Source organism: Capricornis sumatraensis, chromosome 5, assembly GCF_032405125.1.
Source record: "Capricornis sumatraensis isolate serow.1 chromosome 5, serow.2, whole genome shotgun sequence".
Taxonomy (NCBI): Eukaryota; Metazoa; Chordata; class Mammalia; order Artiodactyla; family Bovidae; genus Capricornis; species Capricornis sumatraensis.
In genome coordinates, this window is record NC_091073.1 from 31,131,817 (window position 1) to 31,154,226 (window position 22,410).

Consider the following 22,410-nt stretch of genomic DNA (forward strand, 5'->3'; position numbering starts at 1 on the left):
TTTTGGATGTTGAGTTTCAAGCCAGCTTTTTCACTCTCCTCTTCCACTTTCATCAAAACACTCTTCAGTTCCTCTTCACTTTCTGCCATAAGGGTGGTGTCATCTGCGTATCTGAGGTTACTGATATTTCTTCAGGCAATCTAGATTCCAGCCTGAGCTGCATCCAGCTCAGCATTTTCCATGATGTACTTTGCATGTACATTAAATAAGCAAGGTGACAATGTATAGCCTTGATATACTCCTTTCCCAATTTTGAAACAGTCTGTTGTTCCATGATCGGTTCTAACTGTTGCTTCTTGATCTTCATACAGGTTTCTCAGGAAGCAGGTAAAGTGGTCTAGTATTCCCAACTCTTGAAGAATTTTCCACAGTTTGTTGTGATCCACAGTCAGAGGCTTTAGCACAGTCAATGAAGCAGTAGATTTTTTTTTCTAGAATTTCCTTGCTTTTTCTATGATCTAACGGAAGTTGGCAATTTGATCTCTGGTTCCTCTGCCTTTCCTAAATCCTCCTTGTACATCTGGAGGTTCTCAGTTCATGTACTGTTGAAGCCTGGCCTGAAGGATTTTGAGCATTACCTTGCTAGTACGTGAAATGAGTGCAATTGTGCCTTTATGCTGAACACTTACATTGCGTTCACTTTTTTTTAGTATTATTAGCAAGACTGCCATTAGTAGTCTTAAATTGGATTGTTATAATCTCATTTATCAGCACTTTAGGATAAATTTTAGGAGCAGAATTCCTAACCAAAGGTTTTTTTTCTTTCAGTTATGGGGATATGCAAATTTTTAAAGTTCTAGGTACAGCCTAGCAGGACTCTAAATAAGCTGACAAAGGAAATGAAAAATTAAGTTCTATGAACTCCATGAAAGATTCTAGGAACACAAGGCTAGGAAGACAATGTCTGCCTACAGGGGACCCATAATCTGATGGGAGAGACAAACACTGTAATAGCAACAACAATGAAAAATGGCAAGTCTGAAAATGGGTATGATTGTAAACAAAGAACAATCAAATACTTCCTTCCTAGAAAAGCTAGACTGAGTAAAAGAAGACAATGTGGGAGAGAAATTTCAGATTCACAAAAAGGAATCAAAGACTTAGGTAATCACCAAAGTAATTCCCAGCAATAGCCCATTTACACACACTTCCTCAACCATTAATTTACTGAGGAAAAGCATATATAATCAGAAAAATAATTAGAACTAGCAAACTTAATAACCACTAACCCTTTGATACATCTGATGAATGAGAAAACTATGAGTTATCTAACTTATTGACATACTAAGCAACTTACAGAAACGTATCTAGAACTTAGATCTTCTCGATCAAAGGTTCTTTCCTCCATATTTTCCTCTACTATTTAGCATAACATTTAAATTGCATGGTACTTAAGTAGTTCAGATTAATTTGAAATCAAACAGCAGTTTTAAGAAGTACTTATCATCTATACACACAGATAAGAAAACATCCTTTTTTAAATTTAATTAAGTAGAAACAGCAAGAACACTGTAAAGAAGATTATCTTATCAACCTACTTCCTTAAGGGAAATCTGGCTAGTACATTCAACACATAAGCAAACAGAAATATTGAAAATATAAAAGATTACCTTGAGATATATTTTTACTTAATTTCTTTAATAAATTATTGCTTAATCATCCTGACCTCCAAATCATATTTATACCTTTTAAAAAACTTTTAAAAACAAGAGCTGCATTTTAGAAAGTACATACCATCCATATGATATATTGATTAATATAATCAGGATCACTGAGTTGATTTATTAATGGAAGAAGAACTCCACGTGCAAGGATTTCCTGGACAAAAATTTTAAAACACAAAAACAAATTTAATCTCATACACTTCTCAAATCAATAGCACAGTGTAAATGTCCTAATTCAATGCTGTTACTGAAGAAAGGTAAGGTATGGATAAAAGTAAACTTGGTGAATGACATGACTTACAAAAAGATGAGCTAGCATACATCAGTTGAATAAGATGAAGCCATCTATATCAACTTAGATACATGGCCACAATAGTAAGTACAGTTGAGTGAAAAAAAGCAAAAGTATAACTCTAAAAAGTTAGCATTTATATCCATTTTTAAAAGGCAAAACATGGCACTATATGTATTTATGGACTCCTACATCTATATTAAAGGTATAAAAACAAAAAAAGAAAAGATAACATCAGAACAGTGACTGCCTTCAAGGGAGTCAAGGGAGGGCTAGGCAACTACAGCAAAATGCTAACACTGCTTAAATCTGGTCTGTTGGTGCAGAAATGTCTACTGTATTAACTCTCTATACCTGTCTGTTTTAAATTTATCTAATACAAGATAATAAAAATAAAATTACATTTATGGTAACACAATTACTTAATATTCTTTGACTATACCTTCTCATTCTCTGCAACTGTTTACACTGTTACCAAGATTCTGGCTCTCCACCTAGGATTGCCTACAGAATTAATTTTCCCATTAAATAAACCCTGATTGTTCTGATGAACACTATTCACTGATATGTTTAAAATACACTCATGCTTTGTATTTACGGCATTCATCACATACCCCTCTTTAAGTAATTCTGTGTCTTCCACTTAATACACTACAGTTCTTTAGGAACTTTTTGTATGTGAGTGGAGATTAGTGAAAAGAGATAAAAGACTTACCTCTCTTCAAAAACACTCTTATCTTCTCAAGGTCACTGTCTTAAATATAGCATGACTTTGATAAACATTAAACAATGCAAATCAAGAAACTAAGTGGCTCAGACAGTAAAGCCTCTGCCTACAATGTGGGGGAAACTGGGGTTCAATCCCTGGGTTAGGAAGATATCCTAGAGAAGGAAATGGCAACACACTCTAGTATTCTTGCCTGGAGAATCCCATGGACAGAGGAGCCTGGCGGCCTACAGTCCACGGGGTCACAAAGAGTAGGAAATGACTGAGCGACTTCACTTTCACTTTCAAACTTAGACAATAGTCTACCTGTTTAATCTTCAGTCCTCTATGCTTGTGATATCTAGATTTACGAAATAGCATTTCTTATGAATAGTAGAAAGGCTAAATAGCCAAGCCAAGCCAAGTTTAACAGGATGTTTCACTTTTCTAAGTAAAGGACCAATTTATTTATTCCTTTCCAGATTTCTAATTTATCTGTGCCATTTTCTGGTGTAAGTTCACAGAAGGGGGCCTTCACTTTGTTTTCCTTTAGAGAAATATTTTATATAAATTCTACTTCTATAAGTTTTACAAGTCTTTGACAACTTTTATCCCATGGTCAATTAATATTTCTAAAAGGCACTAGTGGAGGCTCCACTATCTTTTTGAAATGTGTTTTAAGACATCTTCCAGTCTCAAATTAGAAAATTGCTTATTCTGGATCAGGTTTAATCTCTAACTTTTAAAAAATTATATTTATCTAATTTCTTCCCTCAAATTATGTATCTGACCACACACGCCCAAATTTTTAAAATGTATTCTGTAATGATAAAATTCACAAACAAAAAAGTGCTTTATTGAAAGTTTATTTTCAAAGTGAGTAAAAAACATATGGGTAACCTTTTTGAATAAGTTTACTGCTTCATATTAGTTAAGGCAAACAATCCTTATGTCTCTGAAAACTACTCTGATCTCCTAATTTGCCTCATGAAAGAGTCCGGTTAGTCATGTGTATGTGTGTGTCTGTGTGTTTAGTTGCTCAGTCATGTATGACTCTGCAACCTCATGGACTATATAGCCCGCCAGGCTCCTCTGTCCATGGGATTCACCAGGCAAGAATACTGGAGTGGGTAGCCATGTCCTTCTCCAGGGTATCTTCCCGATCCAGGGATTGAAACCGGGTCTCCTGCATTGCAGGCAGATTCTTTATCATCTGAACCACCAGGGAAGCCCTTGGTTAGTCATATGACTCAATAATTTCTATACAGTTTTAGTGAGAGCAAAATATTGCAAATATTATAAAATATGTGGCAATTTTCATATAATTTTCATATACTTTAACACAAGCATAAGCTGTCAAATATGAAGATTTAAAAGTTGCAGAGTCACTGAGGCCATGAATCTTTAAATAAATAAAACATGGTAATGGGAGAAAGCAGAGGCAATTAAATAGCAATACTCAGTCAAATGCTGTGATTTGTACAACTCATACAAAGGATTCATATAAAGGAAAGAACTAAGAACTCTCTAATCTGTTATTTAATCTGAACAAACTGTCCTTTGGGAAAGCCTACATTTAATTATCAACAAAAGAAAATGATAAAGAACTATCGAGTTAATAGAAAAACAAACTGACCACAGAGCTCTACAATTACACTCACTCAATTAGACTCAAGCAAAAAGAAATGAAATATTGGCCTAAAAGAGCAATCTATGGCAAAACATATTTGCTCTTTCTTTAAACAACCCTACTTATTTTAAACATGTTTTAAACCCATGTAACAATACTGATTGTCATTCCTGTCTCCTAAAAGTCAATTTAATCTTTAAAGAGTAGCAGTAGCATGTGCCCCATAGCCAGCAAGAAGGTCAATTAGGTCTCCTCTCAGATCACGAACTCCTTACCATCAAATTCAGACTTAAATTGAAGAAAGTAGGGAAAACCAATAGACCATTCAGCTATGACCTAAATCAAATCCCTTACGATTATACAGTAGAAGTGACAAAAAGATCTGAGGGATTAGATCTGATAGAGTGTCTGAAGAAATATAGATGGAGAGTCAAGACATTGTATAGGAGACAGGGATCAAGACTATCCCCAAGAAAAAAGAAATGTAAAAAAGCAAAATGGCTGTCTGAAGAGGCCTTACAAATAGCTGTGAAAAGAGAAGTGAAAAGCAAAGGAGAAAAGGAAAGACATACCCATGTGCATGCAGAGTTCGAAAGAATAGCAAGAAGAGATAAGAAAGCCTTCCTTGGTGATCAGTGTAAAGAAATAGAGGAAAACAGAATGGGAAAGATTAGAGTTCTCTTCATGGAGAAGGCAATGGCACCCCACTCCAGTACTCTTGCTGGGAAAATCCCATGGATGGAGGAACCTGGTAGGCTGTGGTCCATGGGGTCCCAGAGAGTCGGACACGACTGAGAGACTTCACTTTCACTTTTCACTTTCCTGCATTGGAAAAGGAAATGGCAACCCACTCCAGTGTTCTTGCCTGGAGAATCCCAGGGGCGGGGGAGCCTGGTGGGCTGACGTCTACAAGGTCGCACAGAGTTGGACACAACTGAAGTGACTTAGCAGTAGCAGCAGCAGAGTTCTCTTCAAGAAAATTAGAGATACCAAGGGAACATTTCATGCAAAGATGGGCACAATAGAGGACAGAAATGGTATGGACCTAACAGAAGCAGAAGATATTAAGAAGAGGTAGCAAGAATACACAGAAGAACTGTACAAAAAAGATCTTCACAACCCAGATAATCAGAATGGTGTGATCACTCACTTAGAGTTAACATCTTGGAATGTGAACTCAAGTGGGCATTAGGAAGCATCACTACAAACAAAGCTAGTGGAGGTGATGGAATTCCAGTTGAGCTATTTCAAACCCTAAAAGATGATGCTGTGAAAGTGCTGCACTCAATATGCCAGCAAATTTGGAAAACTCAGCAGTGGCCACAGGAGTGGGAAAGGTCAGTTTTCATTCCAATCCCAAAGAAAGGCAATGACAAAGAATGCTCAAACTAATGTACAATTGCACTCATCTTACATGCTAGTCAAGTAATGCTTAAAATTCTCCAAGCCAGGCTTCAACAGTACGTGAACCATGAACTTCCAGATGTTCAGGCTGGATTTAGAAAAGGCTGAGGAACCAGAGATCAAATTGCCAACATCCGTTGGATCATGGATAAAGCAAGAGAGTCAATAAAGAAAAACATCTATTTCTGCTTTATTGACTATGCCAAAGCCTTTGACTGTGTGGATCATGACAAACCGTCAAAAATTCTTAAAGATGGGAATACCAGACCATCTGACCTGCCTCTTGAGAAACCTGTATGCAGGTCAGGAAGCAACAGTTAGAACTGGACATGAAACAACAGACTGGTTCCAAATCAGGAAAGGAGCACATCAAAGCTGTATACTGTCACCCTGCTTATTTAACTTATATGCAGAGTACATCATGAGAAACCCTGGCCAGGAAGAAGCACAAGCTGGAATCAAGACTGCCGGGAGAAATATCAATAACCTCAGATATGCAGATGACACCACCCTTATGTCAGAAAGTGAAGGAGAACTAAAGAGCCTCTTGATGAAAGTGAAAGAGGAGACTTGATGAAAGTGAAAGAGGAGTGAAAAAGTTGGCTTAAAACTCAACATTCAGAAAACTGAGGTCATGGCATCTGGTCCCATCACTTCATGGCAAAAAGACAGGGAAACAGTGGAAACAGTGTCAGACTTTATTTTGGGGGGCTCCAAAATCACGGCAGATGGTGACTGCAGCCATGAAATTAAAAGATACTTATTCCTTGAAAGAAAAGTTATGACCAACATAGACAGCATAGTAAAAAGCAGAAACATTACTTTGCCAACAAAGGTCCATCTAGTCAAAACTATGGTTTTTCCAGTAGTCATGTATGGATGTGAGAGTTGGACTGTGAAGAAAGCTGAGCGCCAAAGAATTGATGCTTTTGAACTGTGGTGTTGGAGAAGACTCCTGAGAGTCCCTTGGACTGCAAGGAGATCCAACCAGTCCATCCTAAAGGAAATCAGTCCTGAATATTCATTGGAAGGACAGATCCTGAAGCTGAAACTCCAATCTTTTGGCCACCTCATGCGAAGAACTGACTCATTAGAAAAGACCATGATGTTGGAAAAGACTGAAAGAGAAGGAGAAGGGGACAACAGAGGATAAGATGGCTGGATGACATCACCGACTCAATGGACATGAGTCTGAGTAAACCTCAGTAGTTGGTGATGGACAGGGAGGCCTGGTGTGCTACAGTCCATGGGGTCGCAAAGAGTCACACACGACTGAACGACTGAACTCAACTGAACTATGCATTAAAACTGATTATCTGATTGGTGTATGCTATGTGGCAGGCACTGTGAAAATCAGTAAGTATACAGTGATACAGAATACAGAAATGAAGAAATGGCCCCTGTCCTCTAGGGCTTGGGATTCCATTAGGGGAAAGAGGCATCAAGCAAGTTAACCCAACAATCAAACTTTCATGTTAAAATATGGTAAATGTCAAGAAGGAATACAGTACCTATCTATACTAATAGGGAATTATGAGGGAGCTTTTAGAGAAGGAGTTATTTCTGAGGAAGTGAGATATGAGGGACAAATGTAATTTAGCCAGGAGAATAAGGCAAATCATTCTAAGCAGATGAAAAAAAAGAGTATGAGATAATCCTATAGTGGAGAGAAATGGCACTTTGGAAAAGCCTGTGTGGTTGGAATACAGTGATGGCATGGAATGAAGGCCAGAGAGGTTAAACAAAGCCACTCACCCACAGTCTTATTGTAAGCCTTTTAAAAGGACTTAAGATTTAAAACATTTGCTGGGTGGTCATTACGGGGATGAAGAAAAAACTTATAAACAGGATTTGGAGGCAAGAGTAAGACTTCCATCTTGTGCATGCAAAGTTTAAAAGGGCTGTGCATCAATGAAATAGTGATTTTAGTAGGCAGCTGGTGGACAGTTCAGAAGGGAAAGATATAGATTTGAAAGTTATTAGCATTTGGATGGTGTTTAAAGCCACAGGGATGGATGAGCAAGAAGGCACAACTTGCCTATTTAAAAGTTAAGCAGAGTATCAGGCAGGCAAAGATTGCTCCAAATAATCAGCATGAATGAATATGATGACTGATTAACAGTATCTTCCTTCAGTGGCAGATGTGAATCCAGACACAGACATGCCAGATGTTGATAATGACCAGCCCAAGTCTTCAATGTATATAATCTATCAAACTCTTCCCATCAAAATCAAGCATTTTCTATTCATTTCATGGTATTATTACCCTACCTGAAAATGCACTGAACTCAAGTTAGACAGCTATCAGGATACTGCTAAATTGATACTGCTTAAATAATAATAAGCAAAAAAGCACAGTTTAGGAACTGAGGTGTTGTCCAGGAACCTCAGGGGTATAGGGAAAGGAAAGCAAACAGTGGTATTTTCAGAATGGAGCAGGATAGTTAATGGAATATGCTTGTGTATTTCTGTGTTCCAAAATTCCTTAGTTTTAATATTTACAATACAATAAATATTGACAGACAAAGCCCACATAAACAGAAGCTATTGCGGTCCTTAATAATTTTTAAGTGTGTAACAGGGTCCTGGGACTAAAAATTTGGTAATTACTACTTAAGTTTCTTTACAGCCATGTATTTGTTACGCGTTTAAGCTTACCCTGACAAAGTATCGCATGATCTTGTTCTGGAAATCTCCAGGAGGTAGCAATAAATATAATAAGACCTCACACAAATCCCTTAGGAATCCTAGGAAAAAAAAAAAAAGGGAGCTATAACAATGGAAAATACAAAATCTCCACCTACTCTTGATATAAAACACAAATAAAGTGGCAGGATTAAGCAGTTTGCTGATTATACAAGCTTATTATCTTAGTAATTAATCAGTACTCAATAAAAATCTTTGTTATTCTCCAAATAGCAAATATTCATTAATCAAAGTAATACACACTTTTTTATTTTGCCCAGTTCTACCCTATATCTATGAGATGGCTGGATGGCATCACCAACTCAATGGACATGAGTCTGAGTAAACTCTGGGAGCTGGTGATGGACAGGGAGGCCTGGCATGCTGCGATTCATGGAGTCGCAAAGAGTCGGACACGACTGAGCAACCAAACTGAACTGAACCCTACATCTTGAGTTGTTGAGAAACTTCAATTACAAAAGTGTTTTTCCCCAAAAGTTTCAGTTGCACCAAGTATTCTACTCTTCTACCACACATCTCTACATACTAAAGTTATCTGCACATTTAAAAATATACTTACAATTCTTTTTCAAGAAAAAACCTCCACTAACTTGGCAGGTAATAAGAAAAAGAACATGCTCTTCTAGTTTACTGATTGAAGAGGGCTTGATTTACATAAAAGCACTATACATCATTCTAACTATTTCTTATATTTAGTTATTTCATATTAATGCTAAAGCAGTAGCAATTAAAATCTGAACTGCATAATAAACATAAAAAGGAAAGAAGAAAAAAGGAAAAGAACAGAAAAGAAGGCAAAGAAATAGAAAAGCTGAGCACATTTTAAAAATCTAAGAAAACAATTTCCACAACTAGCAATGCTTTTCTGACTTGTTCATATGCTGACACTTCCTGGGAAGGTAATTATATAACTGATGATCAAAACAATATGCCAAGTAGCACAGACTCGGATATTGTAAAACTAGGAAAAGACAACATCCTCAGCTAAAATTTATCTAGTCTAACCTCTCAAAAAGAAAAGTCAATCCAACTCTATACATTTCATTTGAAACATTATCATCATCCCCTTAGAAAATATTTACAATAATAGGCGTACTCTTGAATTAGAAATAGTAAACTCAAGATGAAGATAAAATTACTACAGATCAAAAAAAGTAAATTCATAAGGATAAAATGTTTGTGTTTGCTATATTTTAAAAGACAACAAAAGAAGTTCTCTTTAATTGAAAAGGCTCTCTTTAAAAGAAAAAAGAATCTGGAAATTTACTTTTAAGAGTTAAAAGATAAAATGAGCAGTAGTGTTTTTACTAAGCTTCCTGTCCTGTAAGAATAACTTTACTCTTAGATTTTACCCTGGTATTTGTTAAATGGTTCTGCTAACTTGACTCTACTAATGTGAACAGTTAATATGCTCAAAAAGTTAAATGAAAAAGAAAACCTTCTTCATCTTTGGGAGAAGTGCACACTAGGTCACGGCAAACATCCTTCTCCATTTCAACTTCAACTTCAAAGAAGGTATCTACAAGATCTTCTGCTGTACCTGGACAGAAAAGGAACAGTAAGATTAGAGAATAATAAAAACAGATTTTAAAATCCTAATTATCAAAGGGAAAAATAAAATAAAATCCTAATTATCAAAGGGGATAAAGATATTATTACCTTTCACTTGATCATCTTTCTCTGTTATCTTTTGTTGGGCCTTTCTGAATACTCGTAGGTGTGTGCCAAAATCATCTACAAGGCGTGTAGTAAAATAAGGCTGCCAGTCTATTTCTTTAGACCTTATGACAAACACATTACATAAAAGGATGACTTTTTTAAATAAAAAAATAAATTTATTCAATGACTATTGAAAAACAACATGATCATCACAGGCTGAATTTATTTGTACTGAGATTTTGTCCATTTAATTAGTATTACATCTTAGCATTCATTTACAAAAGACCCATAGTTTATCAAATCTATTTAAACTCTTGAACAGTATTCTTTGAAGTATTTTATGTGTTGAAGCTTAAAAGTACTAAGTGCTTAAAATAAAAAAAAAAAGGAAAGACAACAGGCAATTTCTCATCCCAGACATAACAACACACTAAAAACTGAGAATGCTTTTCCTTGTTTTTAAAAGAGCACTTGGGATTTTTCATTCTTTCTGAACCCTTTCTGAATTCTCCACATTATTCCATTTAGTTATACAGTCCAAGTTTTGAACCAAATACCTTTGGTGTGAGCTTGATTGGTTTCTGTTTGCATATATAAAACTTAAAAACTCAACTATTCAAAATAACTATAGTCACTTGGAAATGGTTTAAAGAATAATGTATAAAATACCACACTTACCCCTGAAAAAGGTGGTAACTACTTTTATTAAGCTACCTAGTAATATTATAAAAGAAGACTTCAACAAACACTGCTAATCTAGCACACCAGTGAAACATAACAAATACAATAGGTAAATACAAAACAGATTACACATCTCTTTTGATTAAGTGATATTTTTAAACAAGCATTTTTTTCAATGCTGTTTTCTTTATATTAACACTACAATTAATTCATCCCTTTAGGAACATACCAAATAGAAGGCAAAGAGTCTATTCATAAAGATCCTGAGCAATAAAGGAGAAAAAAAAAAAGTATACATGGTGGAGAGGTCTGACAGAATGTGGTTCACTGGAGAAGGGAATGGCAAGCCACTTCAGTATTCTTGCCTTGAGAACCCCATGAACAGTATGAAAAGACAAAATGATAGGATACTGAACGAGGAACTTCCCAGGTCAGTAGGTGCCCAATATGCTACTGGAGATCAGTGGAGAAATAACTCCAGAAAGAATGAAGGGATGGAGCCAAAGCAAAAATAATACCCAGCTGTGGATGTGACTGGTGATAGAAACAAAGTCCGATGCTGTAAAGAGCAATACTGCATAGGAACCTGCAATGTCAGGTCCATGAATCAAGGCAAACTGGAAGTGGTCAAACAAGAGATGGCAAGAGTGAACGTCGACATTCTAGGAATCAGGAAACTAAAATGTACTGGAATGGGTGAATTTAACTCAGATGACCATTATATCTACTACTGCGGGCAGGAACGCCTTAGAAGAAATGGAGTAGCCATCATGGTCAACAAGAGAGTCCAAAATGCAGTACTTGGATGCAATCTCAAAAATGACAGAATGATCTCTGTTCGTTTCCAAGGTACACCATTCAATATCACCATAATCCACGTCTATGCCTCAACCAGTAATGCTGAAGAAGCTGAAGTTGAACGGTTCTATGAAGACGTACAAGACCTTATAGAACTAACACCCCAAAAGATGTCCTTTTCATTATAGGGGACTGGAATGCAAAAGTAGGAAGTCAAGAAACACCTGGAGTAACAGGCAAATTTGGCCTTGGAATGCAGAATGAAGCAGGGCAAAGGCTAACAGAGTTTTGCCAAGAACATGCACTGGTCATAGCAAACACCCTCTTCCAACAACACAAGACTCTACACATGGACATCACCAGATGGTCAACACTGAAATCAGATTGATTATATTCTTTGAGCCAAAGATGGAGAAGCTCTATACAGTCAACAAAAATAAGACCGGGAGCTGACTGTGGCTCAGATCATGAACTCCTTATTGCCAAATTCAGACTTAAATTGAAGAAAGTAGGGAAAACCGCTAGACCATTCAGGTATGACCTAAATCAAATCCCTTATGATCATACAGTGGAAGCGAGAAATAGATTTAAGGGCCTAGATCTGATAGATAGAGTGCCTGATGAACTATGGACGGAGATTTATGACATTGTACAGGAGACAGGGATCAAGACCATCCCCATGGAAAAGAAATGCAAAAAAGCAAAATGGCTGTCTGGGGAGGCCTTAATAATAGCTGTGAAAAGAAGAGAGGCAAAAAGCAAAGGAGAAAAGGAAAGATATAAGCATCTGAATGCAGAGTCCCAAAGAATAGCAAGAAGAGATAAGAAAGCCTTCTTCAGCGATCAATGCAAAGAAATAGAGGAAAACAACAGACTGGGAAAGACTAGAGATCTCTTGAAGAAAATTAGAGACACCAAGGGAACATTTCATGCAAAGATGGGGTCGATAAAGGACAAAAATGGTATGGACCTAACAGAAGCATAAGACATTAAGAAGAGGTGGCAAGAATACACAGAAGAACTGTACAAAAAAGATCTTCACGACCCAGATAATCACGATGGTGTGATCACTCATCTAGAGCCAGACATCCTGGAATGTGAAGTCAAGTGGGCCTTGGAAGGCATCACTATGAACAAAGCTAGTGGAGGTGATGGAATTCCAGTTGAGCTGTTTCAAATCCTAAACGATGATGCTGTGAAAGTGCTGCACTCAATATGCCAGCAAGTTTGGAAAACTCAGCAGTGGCCACAGGACTGGAAAAGGTCAGTTTTCATTCCAATCCCAAAGAAAGGCAATGCCAAAGAATGCTCAAACTGCCGCACAATTGCACTCATCTCACATGCTAGTAAAGTAATGCTCAAAGTTCTCCAAGCCAGGCTTCAACAACATGTGGACTGTGAACTTCCTGATGTTCAAGCTGGTTTTAGAAAAGGCAGAGGAATCAGAGATCAAATGGCCAACATCCGCTGGATCATGGAAAAAGCAAGAGAGTTCCAGAAAAACATCTATTTCTGCTTGATTGACTATGCCAAAGCCTTTGACTGTGTGGATCACAGTAAACTGTGGAAAATTCTTAGAGAAATGGGAATACCAGACCACCTGACCTGCCTCTTGAGAAATCTGTATGCAGGTCAAGAAGCAACAGTTAGAACTGGACATGGAACAACAGACTGGTTCCAAATAGGAAAAGGAGTACGTCAAGGCTGTATATTGTCACCCTGCTTATTTAACTTATATGCAGAGTACATTATGAGAAACCCTGGACTGGAAGAAACACAACCTGGGATCAAGACTGCCGGGAGAAATATCAACAACCTCAGATATGCAGATGACACCACTCTTATGGCAGAGGAGCTAAAAAGCCTCTTGATGAAAGAGAAAGAGGAGAGTGAAAAAGTTGGCTTAAAGCTCAACATTCAGAAAACAAAGATCATGGCAGCTGGTCCCATCACTTCATGGGAAATAGATGGGGAAACAGTAGAAACAGTGTCAGACTTTATTTTTTGGGGCTCCAAAATCACTGCACATGGTGATTGCAGCCATGAAATTAAAAGACGCTTACTCCTTGGAAGAAAAGTTATGACCAACCTAGATAGCATATTCAAAAGCAGAGACATTACTCTGCCGACTAAGGTCCGTCTAGTCAAGGCTATGGTTTTTCCTGTGGTCATGTATGGATGTGAGAGTTGGACTGTGAAGAAGGCTGAGCACCAAAGAATTGATGCCTTTGAACTGTGGTGTTGGAGAAGATTCTTGAGGGTCCCTTGGACTGCAAGGAGATCCAACTAGTCCATTCTGAAGGAGATGAGCCCTGGGATTTCTTTGGAAGGAATGATGCTAAAGCTGAAACTCCAGTACTTTCGCCACCTCATGCGAAGAGCTGACTCATTGGAAAAGACTCTGATGCTGGGAGGGATTGGGGGCAGGAAGAGAAGGGGATGACAGAGGATGAGATGGCTGGATGGCATCACCGACTCGATGGACACGAGTTTGAGTGAACTCCGGGAGTTGGTGATGGACAGGGAGGCCTAGTGTGCTGCGATTCATGGGGTCGCAAAGAGTCGGACACGACTGAGCGACTGAACTGAACTGAAGTTAATTTGATTACTATTTTTGGAGAAAAATCTTATAAATGTGGTAACAGCACTGAGGAATATCACAGATGGCTGCTTTCAAATAAAAACAAATTATTAACATTAATATACTTTTTAATGTGCAATTATAATCTATTATACACATGGAAAGTAAATTGTAAGTACATGAAATAGAAGTCAACTTAATAAAAATAAAGGTAACCTGAGCTCTCAGATTTGCAGAGGGGGTATCATTAGACTATATTAGCCACGTATATAAGAATACACTAAATAGCAATATTCATTCTCAACATAAAACGTAAATACTTAGACTTAGAAGTCTCTAGAATCTTTGTTTCTTATTTTAAAGCAAAAAGCACTATCTGTGTAAGCATCTTTCAAAAAATCCTTACATGAATATTTGTACAAAATCATCCAATCTTGAAAATTTGTATAAGGACAAAATTTACTTGGTATAGACCATAAATTCATTTAATCCATAAAAGGTTCATTTTCACAAATTTAGAAGCAGAATCTTTCAAATTGTATGTGTTCTGTTTCAGGTATAGTGCTGTTATAGAATTTACTGAATTTCAAACAAAATAAATTCATTAATTTTAGAAGGCATTCTAAAACCTATCTCAATACATCTTAGAAGATGTAAATGAAACATCTGAAGAAGATATAAAAGGATGTAAAAGTAATATTTAACATGACTGGAAGTTAATAATGTAAATATAAAAAATTATTTTAATTATTAAATGCAGATTTCTACTTTCAATATACAAATATACTGAGGTGAGGAAAACAGGAAGCAGAATAGTGTTCCCTGTCCAAGGTAATTATTTTCCCTCTGCTTGACTCATTTTCACTGACTACATCCAAATTTAATGTAAATCTCAATTCAAAGGAATTATTCTAGGTAAGGAAGATAAGAAGAATAGTAATACATGACTGTCCACTTATAAATTAGGAAAATATCTACTAATGATTTCTAGTAGTATTTATCTTATAATTTGAAAACATTTTGTTGACAGTGAAGTACTTCCTAAAATTATGGTATATGACTAATATATAGCAAGTACAATATAAACATAAATTTAAAAATCATTCAATTTATTTAATAGCCACATTTCCTTCTATTGATCTACAAATAGCTTTCTATTTGAGTTCTTGATACTATTATTTTTAAATCATGACTTCAGTCAAGGCTCTTTTTCATTCTGTTTAAAATATTTCCCCACATGTCTTCTAGTAAAAACATCTAGATTATTATACAATGAATCCTATTATCTACACTTTCATTTTATTACTACTTAGAAGCTTTCATTTCTTGAATTTAAAAATGAGAGCATACTTCCTATATGACCAAGAGAATAAGGAATATATTCAACCCTACCCCCCAAAAATAAAATTTACAGTAGGTTCCGGTAGCTTATATATCTTGATAGAATGATTGCATGAATTATAATGGTTAACTAGGAATGCAAATAAGAAATGAAGTCTCAAAGAACAAAAGCAACAGTCAAACTATTAAGTGTACCTCTCTGAATATATATTAGGCATGCCTTATCTTCACCTCTAATACCAGCATCTTATTCCTGGCCTTTTAATTGGTCTCCCACGTCCTTTCTTGTCTCTCCCTTCATTCTGTTTTCCACAGAGCAGCCAGAGTGATCTTTTTAAAAATACAAATATGATAATACAAAACAAGAGCTTTAAAAATACTTTAATGACTCCCTGATCATGCATATCTGGGTCCCTGCTTACTTCCTCATTGTCTGTTTCGCTCTCTTCCTTCCTCTTTGGTTCTGTTCTTATCTCAGTGCCTCTGGACAGACTATTTCCTCTGCCAAGTTTGCTCACCCTGTCTACTCCCTACAAATTTACTTTCTCTCCTCCACATTCCCCTGACAATTCCCACGTATACTTTCGAGTTTATCTAAAATGCTGGCTCCACATACAGCACCCTGCACTGACCGCCACCCTGTGCTGTACTCCTTCACACCAGGTCTAGAGATCTCTGCTTACAGTGCTTAGTTCTACAGCACTTAGAATCTGCAGTTAAATAATTCAATTGCTGAGGTAAGTCAGGGATTTCATCTGTTTTATTCCACTGTTTTTTTTATTCACAGTGTTGTTCCCAATGGCTAAATAATATGTTAAACACTGGAGGCACTCAATACATACTGATTTATTGATTTCTCTTTCAGGGTCAGAGCACTGTTAACAGGTGCCTGGAGAAAGGCCACATGAACCACCTAGAATAGCTTCTTCCTTACTCCTTAAAGTTCTGAAATAGGACACACATTGATTGAGAAGCTCTTTTTCCCTCTCTAAAACCTAAAGATACTTAATGCTAAAGCCTAAAAAAGGCAATGAATGTCCCAAATATGGGGCTGAGACTGAGATTACAAAATTGCTTCACTGGTTCCATCTATTCTAAGCAGTATACAGCATATCTTCAGGAATACAAAACACACATCAAAATCAATTAAAGACTTCTATAAAGAGGCCTGGACTGGCATACATGCCCTTGATTCAAGTAAAAGACACACTATTTCAGTAGTTGTGAAATTCAGCAAGTCATATCACATCCCACGGTTTTTCTCTTTAAGAATCTATGATTACCCAAATACAAGACACACATACGCAGGCACACAGGAACACAGTACATGGAAAAGTGATAATGGGTAAATAAAATATCTGATCAAAAGAGGGAATCATGAATGTATGTCATTGTAACTTCAATCATATAAATCACTTGATGTAAGACAAGACCTTTTGATTAACATTTTGCTAAGTGTTATTAATGTAGCCTTTGTCTTGAATAAATCATTCTCACACTGAAGAAGTTATGGTTTCCAGTTTCTTTTAAATGACATAACAACTAAGGACATTTGTTAACAAATCTGAACGCAGAGTAAGAGTCTTTCAAGGCTTTTCACCAGTATTTTGTAGTTGTCTTTTGCACACCTAATTCAACTGCAATCTATTTAGCAACTTGTTCTGAGTAAATTCCAAAGCAAGTGACCTCATTTTCACAGGCATGCCCCGTCATACTCATATTTCTTCAAAATAGGTAGGAGTAAATTAAATTATATGATTATAATAAAAAGTATAACCAGGGTACAACTTCCTTTTTTAACAGAGTCAATTGTCTTGCTCATCCATGTTCAGCTCACACCACAGACCTATTATATGAAACTTTCTTTGCCCAAGAATCTATTAATACAAGTGATTTTTGATAAGTTTAAATCTCAGAAAGTGGGAACAGAAATGGGCAGAAGTACAAGAAAGTAGTCTATCAGCCTAGCTTTAATGCTACGGGCATGAGTCAGTATGTCGCACAAAGTGAATGGACTGGCTAACTAAAGAGAACTTCTACTACAGTAGTACAGAACTCGTACCATTCCAAAAAGAGTTTACAATTTTTTTACAATACTCACACACACAAAAATAAGCAGAAGTTAAGTGCTATGTCATGAGTGAATTAAGTGCAGAAGTGCTATGCCATGAATTTAAAAGATGAATTTAAAAAATCTTGATGAATGAGTACTATGATTGATGAATGAGTACCTGATTGATGAATGAGTACCATTTAGCAGGGAAAGTAAGGATATGGGAAGTTGGTCATGTAGTCATCATGTAGACCTGCCTAACTAAAGAAGTGGGTGACTGCTGGGCAGCAGAGGCAGTCTTCACACACTTGGCAGAACACTGTCCTAGAAAAGGTCCTTCACGTCAAAATGAAAACAGTCAGCTGATCTTCCCACAGAAACAATCCTATGATAAATGTTTCATTCCTGATGCTATATTATTTTTTCACAGGAATGATTACTAAGATATTATTTTAAAACATTAAGAATGACACAGTATATTGCATAGTATATACACTGTATAGTATTCATGTTTGTATATGTGTGAATATATATCAAAACTCATACACAGTTATCACATATAAAGGCTTTAAAATATATATATTAATCTATAAGGGCAATATAATAACCAACTGCATAAAATACAATAATATGTATTAATCTCCTACATGAGATCTTTTACCTTCTAAAGAAATATCAGACATTTTTTTTTTTAAATCACTAGCAAAATTCCTAATTTTACTGGGTAGATTTTGACAAGCATCTCTGAAGACATTTTGAGAAGTTCTATTCCACTAGATTTTATGATCACCTGACTCACAGCCATCTTTTGCCAAAAGTGAGTGACCTATCTGTAAAAGAAAAAAATTCCTTCCTTGAGTCACTGAATCAGACAGTTAACCCCCTCTGAATTCACTATCATAAAGGATATAAAGGATATATACTCTTTAAAATACATAAACTTTTACATGTTTCCATCCTTAAGAGTCCTTGAGGGAGTACTTTGTTAGCATCAAAAGCTTCAGCCTAAAATCGAATTTGAGCAATATTTTAAAAGCAAAGAATTGTAAACTTGCTTCTAAATCCATTTAAAGACTTTCCCTTCTTCCAGTCTCAATTTGCTCATAAATATTTCAGTTACTATAACCACTTCCCTAGAGCATCTTTGCTTCCCTTTTAAAAACTACTTCAAGAATTGTTATAAGGACTGAGTATAAAATAATTAAACTGATTTTTTCACAACATTCCTAAATTTATATTAAACTTATGAACACTCTACCATAATCCTCAAAAATACATGGAGCATCACTCTTTCACAGGAGCTCAATTAGCAATCATGCGGACACAAGTTTCACTAGTTTATGGTTCCTGATTAGTCTGCGCCCTTCCCTCAGCTGCACTTCCTCCCCCTGCGGGCTGCAGCATGCATGCAAGCTAAGTCGCTTCAGTCAAGTCCGACTCTTTGCTATCCTATGGACTGTAGCGCGCCAGGCTCTTCTGCACATGGGATTCGCTTCCCTAGGGGATCTTTCCTGACCTAGGGACCGAATCCATGTCTCTGGCACCTCCTGCATTCGCAGGTGGGCTCTTTACCTCTAGCTCCACCTGGGAAGCCCCATGTGCTGCAGGGGGAGAGCCAAATGAGCACATCTCTCTCCCAACCCCACATGCAGTGACTTTATGTTCACAGCTTAAAATCAACCATGGTGGGAACTTGAAGTAGCAGACTTACAAAACTACAAATTTATTGTTTTAGTATTCTATAGAGAAAAGCAGTAGTTTGGATAATCAAGCAAAAAACTGTTAAGTTTCATGGACACAAAACTGCTTAACTATAGGGAAAAGATTGGTCTAGCAAATATCTTAAATGTTTGGAGTCTTGCATCCTTTCTGACCATGCAGAAATGTAATAAAAGGTTTAAATATAGTTTATCATCATCCTACTTTAAGATATACTACCAGTAAAACAGCAGACCAGAGAAGTACTTTAATCCCAAAGTAAATTAAATCTAAAAAAATAACTCTCCAAATGGTATTCAAAATGTGGGGTGTGATAGAGAATGTGAGTGTTTTGAAGAGGAGATATGAGTGAAGGCAAACAGATCAAGATTAGTAATAACCAATCAGGGAATCTCAGTATTTCAGAACTGAAAGAGATCTGAAAGAATTACCACAAACCAAAAACGTAAATTACTTATTCCAGATTAGTTACTGAGATAAAAGTTTTGTTAAAACAAAAACAGGATTCCTGAGTTTCAATTCAGTTTATCTGCTACACCTTGAACTACACGAAATCTTCTGACTCATAAAAGTTATAAACAAATTGATAGAAATGGAGAGAAATCTGGGCCTGCAGTTTTATATAGCCATAGTATGGAAATGGTACTCAGTGAACTACAGCTCCACATAAGAAATCCATCCAGTTCTACATCTTTGGCACCAATGCTTCAAAGAGGTCAACAATGCAGAAGTTCTAAAGACCTTCAATCTCCAAATATAAAGAAAAAATTAGAAGAACACACATACAGCACACTCACCTATTTTAGAGGTTGAGTATAAAAAACACAGAGCTGGAAGCCTTAAGCTACATGAAAAAAAATAATAATAATAACAACCTGGGGCTAAGTGTGCATCGTAAGTATAATGTTAAGCACTAAAAATTAAATTCATGTTATTAAGTATTTTAATAAACATGGTTTTCAGTAAAATTTATCTGATAAATGAAACATTCGTAGACCCAACAGTGAAATACATTAAATTCTGTGGGAAAAAAATTACCAAGAAGTCATAAATGGAAACTCAGTTAACAATAATCTATTGAGTATTGACTACCCCATTATGTACAAAAACAAGCATATTTAAGCACTAACTTCAAGATAACTTCCCAAGGAAGTAAGGATACAATGGCTGTCTGTACAAAACATGTCATATATAGCTGAAAAAAGGATTCTTTTATTTATGTGCTCATAATAATATAAAAAACAGGAAAAAAAATTTAGTTGAAAAAAGTCATCCTAGATATATTTTTTTTTAGTGCTGAGCACCAAATGTTCCTGTCTTGGGCTACAAGAATAATGCATGCCTATTTTGTAAAATGTCATTTCTTTCTTTAGATTTTTCTATATCAGACATAAATTAGCCATATATCCACAATCCAAAGATCACTGTTAATATATTACTATTTTTTTCTCTTACTGTTTGCTATGATCACACATTTACAAATTTTAACACACCTAAAACCAGTGTGCAACTTCTTTGTATGAGTTTTATTCCAATATTTTTCCTATTTCTTGAATAATACTTCTTAATTACTAAGAAGTATACAAAGAAGTTGTACACTGTATGATTTTAGGTGTGTTAAAATCTGTAAATATGTGAGAATAGCAAACAGTAAGAGAAAAAAGACGCTTACTCCTTGGAAGAAAAGTTATGACCAACCTAGATAGCATATTCAAAAGCAGAGACATGACTTTGCCAACTAAGGTCCATCTAGTCAAGGCTATGGTTTTTCCTGTGGTCATGTATGGATGTGAGAGTTGGACTGTGAAGGAGGCTGAGCACCGAAGAATTGATGCTTTTGAACTGTGGTGTTGGAGAAGACTCTTGAGAGTCCCTTGGACTGCAAGATCCAACCAGTCCATTCTGAAGGAGATCGGTCCTGGGTGTTCTCTGGAAGGAATGACGCTAAAGCTGAAACTCCAGTACTTGGCCACCTCATGCGAAGAGTTGACTCATTGGAAAAGACTCTGATGCTGGGAGGGATTGAGGGCAGGAGGAGAAGGGGACGACAGAGGATGAGATGGCTGGATGGTATCACGGACTCGATGGACATGAGTCTGAGTGAACTCCGGGAGTTGGTGATGGACAGGGAGGCCTGGCGTGTTGCAATTCATGGGGTTGCAAAGAGTTGGACATGACTGAGCAACTGAACTGAACTGAACTGAATATTTTAATGGATGCAAACTTTTTCTAAAGAGCCAAACAGCAATGTTTCAGGCTTTGCAGGCCACATCATCTCAGTCAGTTCTGCCACTACAGCACAAAAGCAGCCATGGACAAAATGCAAACAAATGAGCACAACTGTCCAATCAAACAATAAACCTGTATTTATAAAACCAGGAAGCAATACAGTACAGTCAACAATGGCCTAGTTTTAACACAGGGAAAAGCTCTGAATGACATTCTCTGTGCAAGATATACAAATAACTAATTAGCACAAGAAAAGACGCTTAATATCATTAGCCATCAGGGAAAGGTAAATCAAAACCATAATGAAATACCACTTTAGACCAAGGAGAGTGACTTTAATTAAAAGCCAGACAATAACAAGTACAGGCAAAGGGGCAGAGAAATTGGAACACTCATACATTGTTGGCAGGAATGGACAGCCACTTAAAAGTTTGCAGTTCCTCAAAAGATTAAACAGAGTTACCATACAACCCAGAAATTTCATTTCAAGGTATACATCTAAGAGAAATGAAAACATTAAGTCTACACAAACATGTACATGAATGCTCATAGTAGCATGCTTTATAAAAACCAAGAAATAGACACAACCCCAATGGTTACCAACTGATGAATTAAAAAAACATGGTATGTGAATACAATGGAAAATTATTCAGCAACGAAAAGGAGTAAGTAATAATATATGCTACAACAAGGATGAAGATTGAAAGCAGGAGGAGAAGGGGACGACAGAGGATGAGATGGTTGATGGCATCACTGACTCAGTGGAGAAGAGTCTGAGTAAACTCCGGGAGTTGGTGATGGACAGGGAGGCCTAGCACGCTGTGGTCCACGGGGTCACAAAGAGTTGGACACGACTGAGCAATTGAACTGAACTGAACAACAAGGATGAACCTTGGAAACGTTACACTAAGTGAAAGAACCTAGTCACAAAAGATCATATATTATTT

At 36.6% G+C, this 22,410-nt stretch overlaps 1 protein-coding gene across 3 annotated transcripts in view; it reads right to left on the minus strand.

The window, feature by feature from the left end:
* The window catches only part of SNX13 (sorting nexin 13), a 93,097-nt gene that overhangs the window by 62,740 nt on the left and 7,947 nt on the right, over nt 1-22,410 (minus strand). For 2 of the 3 annotated variants that reach the window (XM_068972342.1, XM_068972341.1), the window contains exons 3-6: nt 10,062-10,183; nt 9,841-9,942; nt 8,355-8,443; nt 1,735-1,818 (exon numbers count right to left, since the gene is read on the minus strand). In XM_068972342.1, coding sequence (XP_068828443.1) covers nt 1,735-1,818; nt 8,355-8,443; nt 9,841-9,942; nt 10,062-10,183 — 397 coding nt within the window. Of the gene's footprint in view, nt 1-1,734; nt 1,819-8,354; nt 8,444-9,840; nt 9,943-10,061; nt 10,184-17,772; nt 17,835-22,410 lie in introns of all 3 variants that reach the window. The other variant, XM_068972340.1, reaches the window with a different exon arrangement.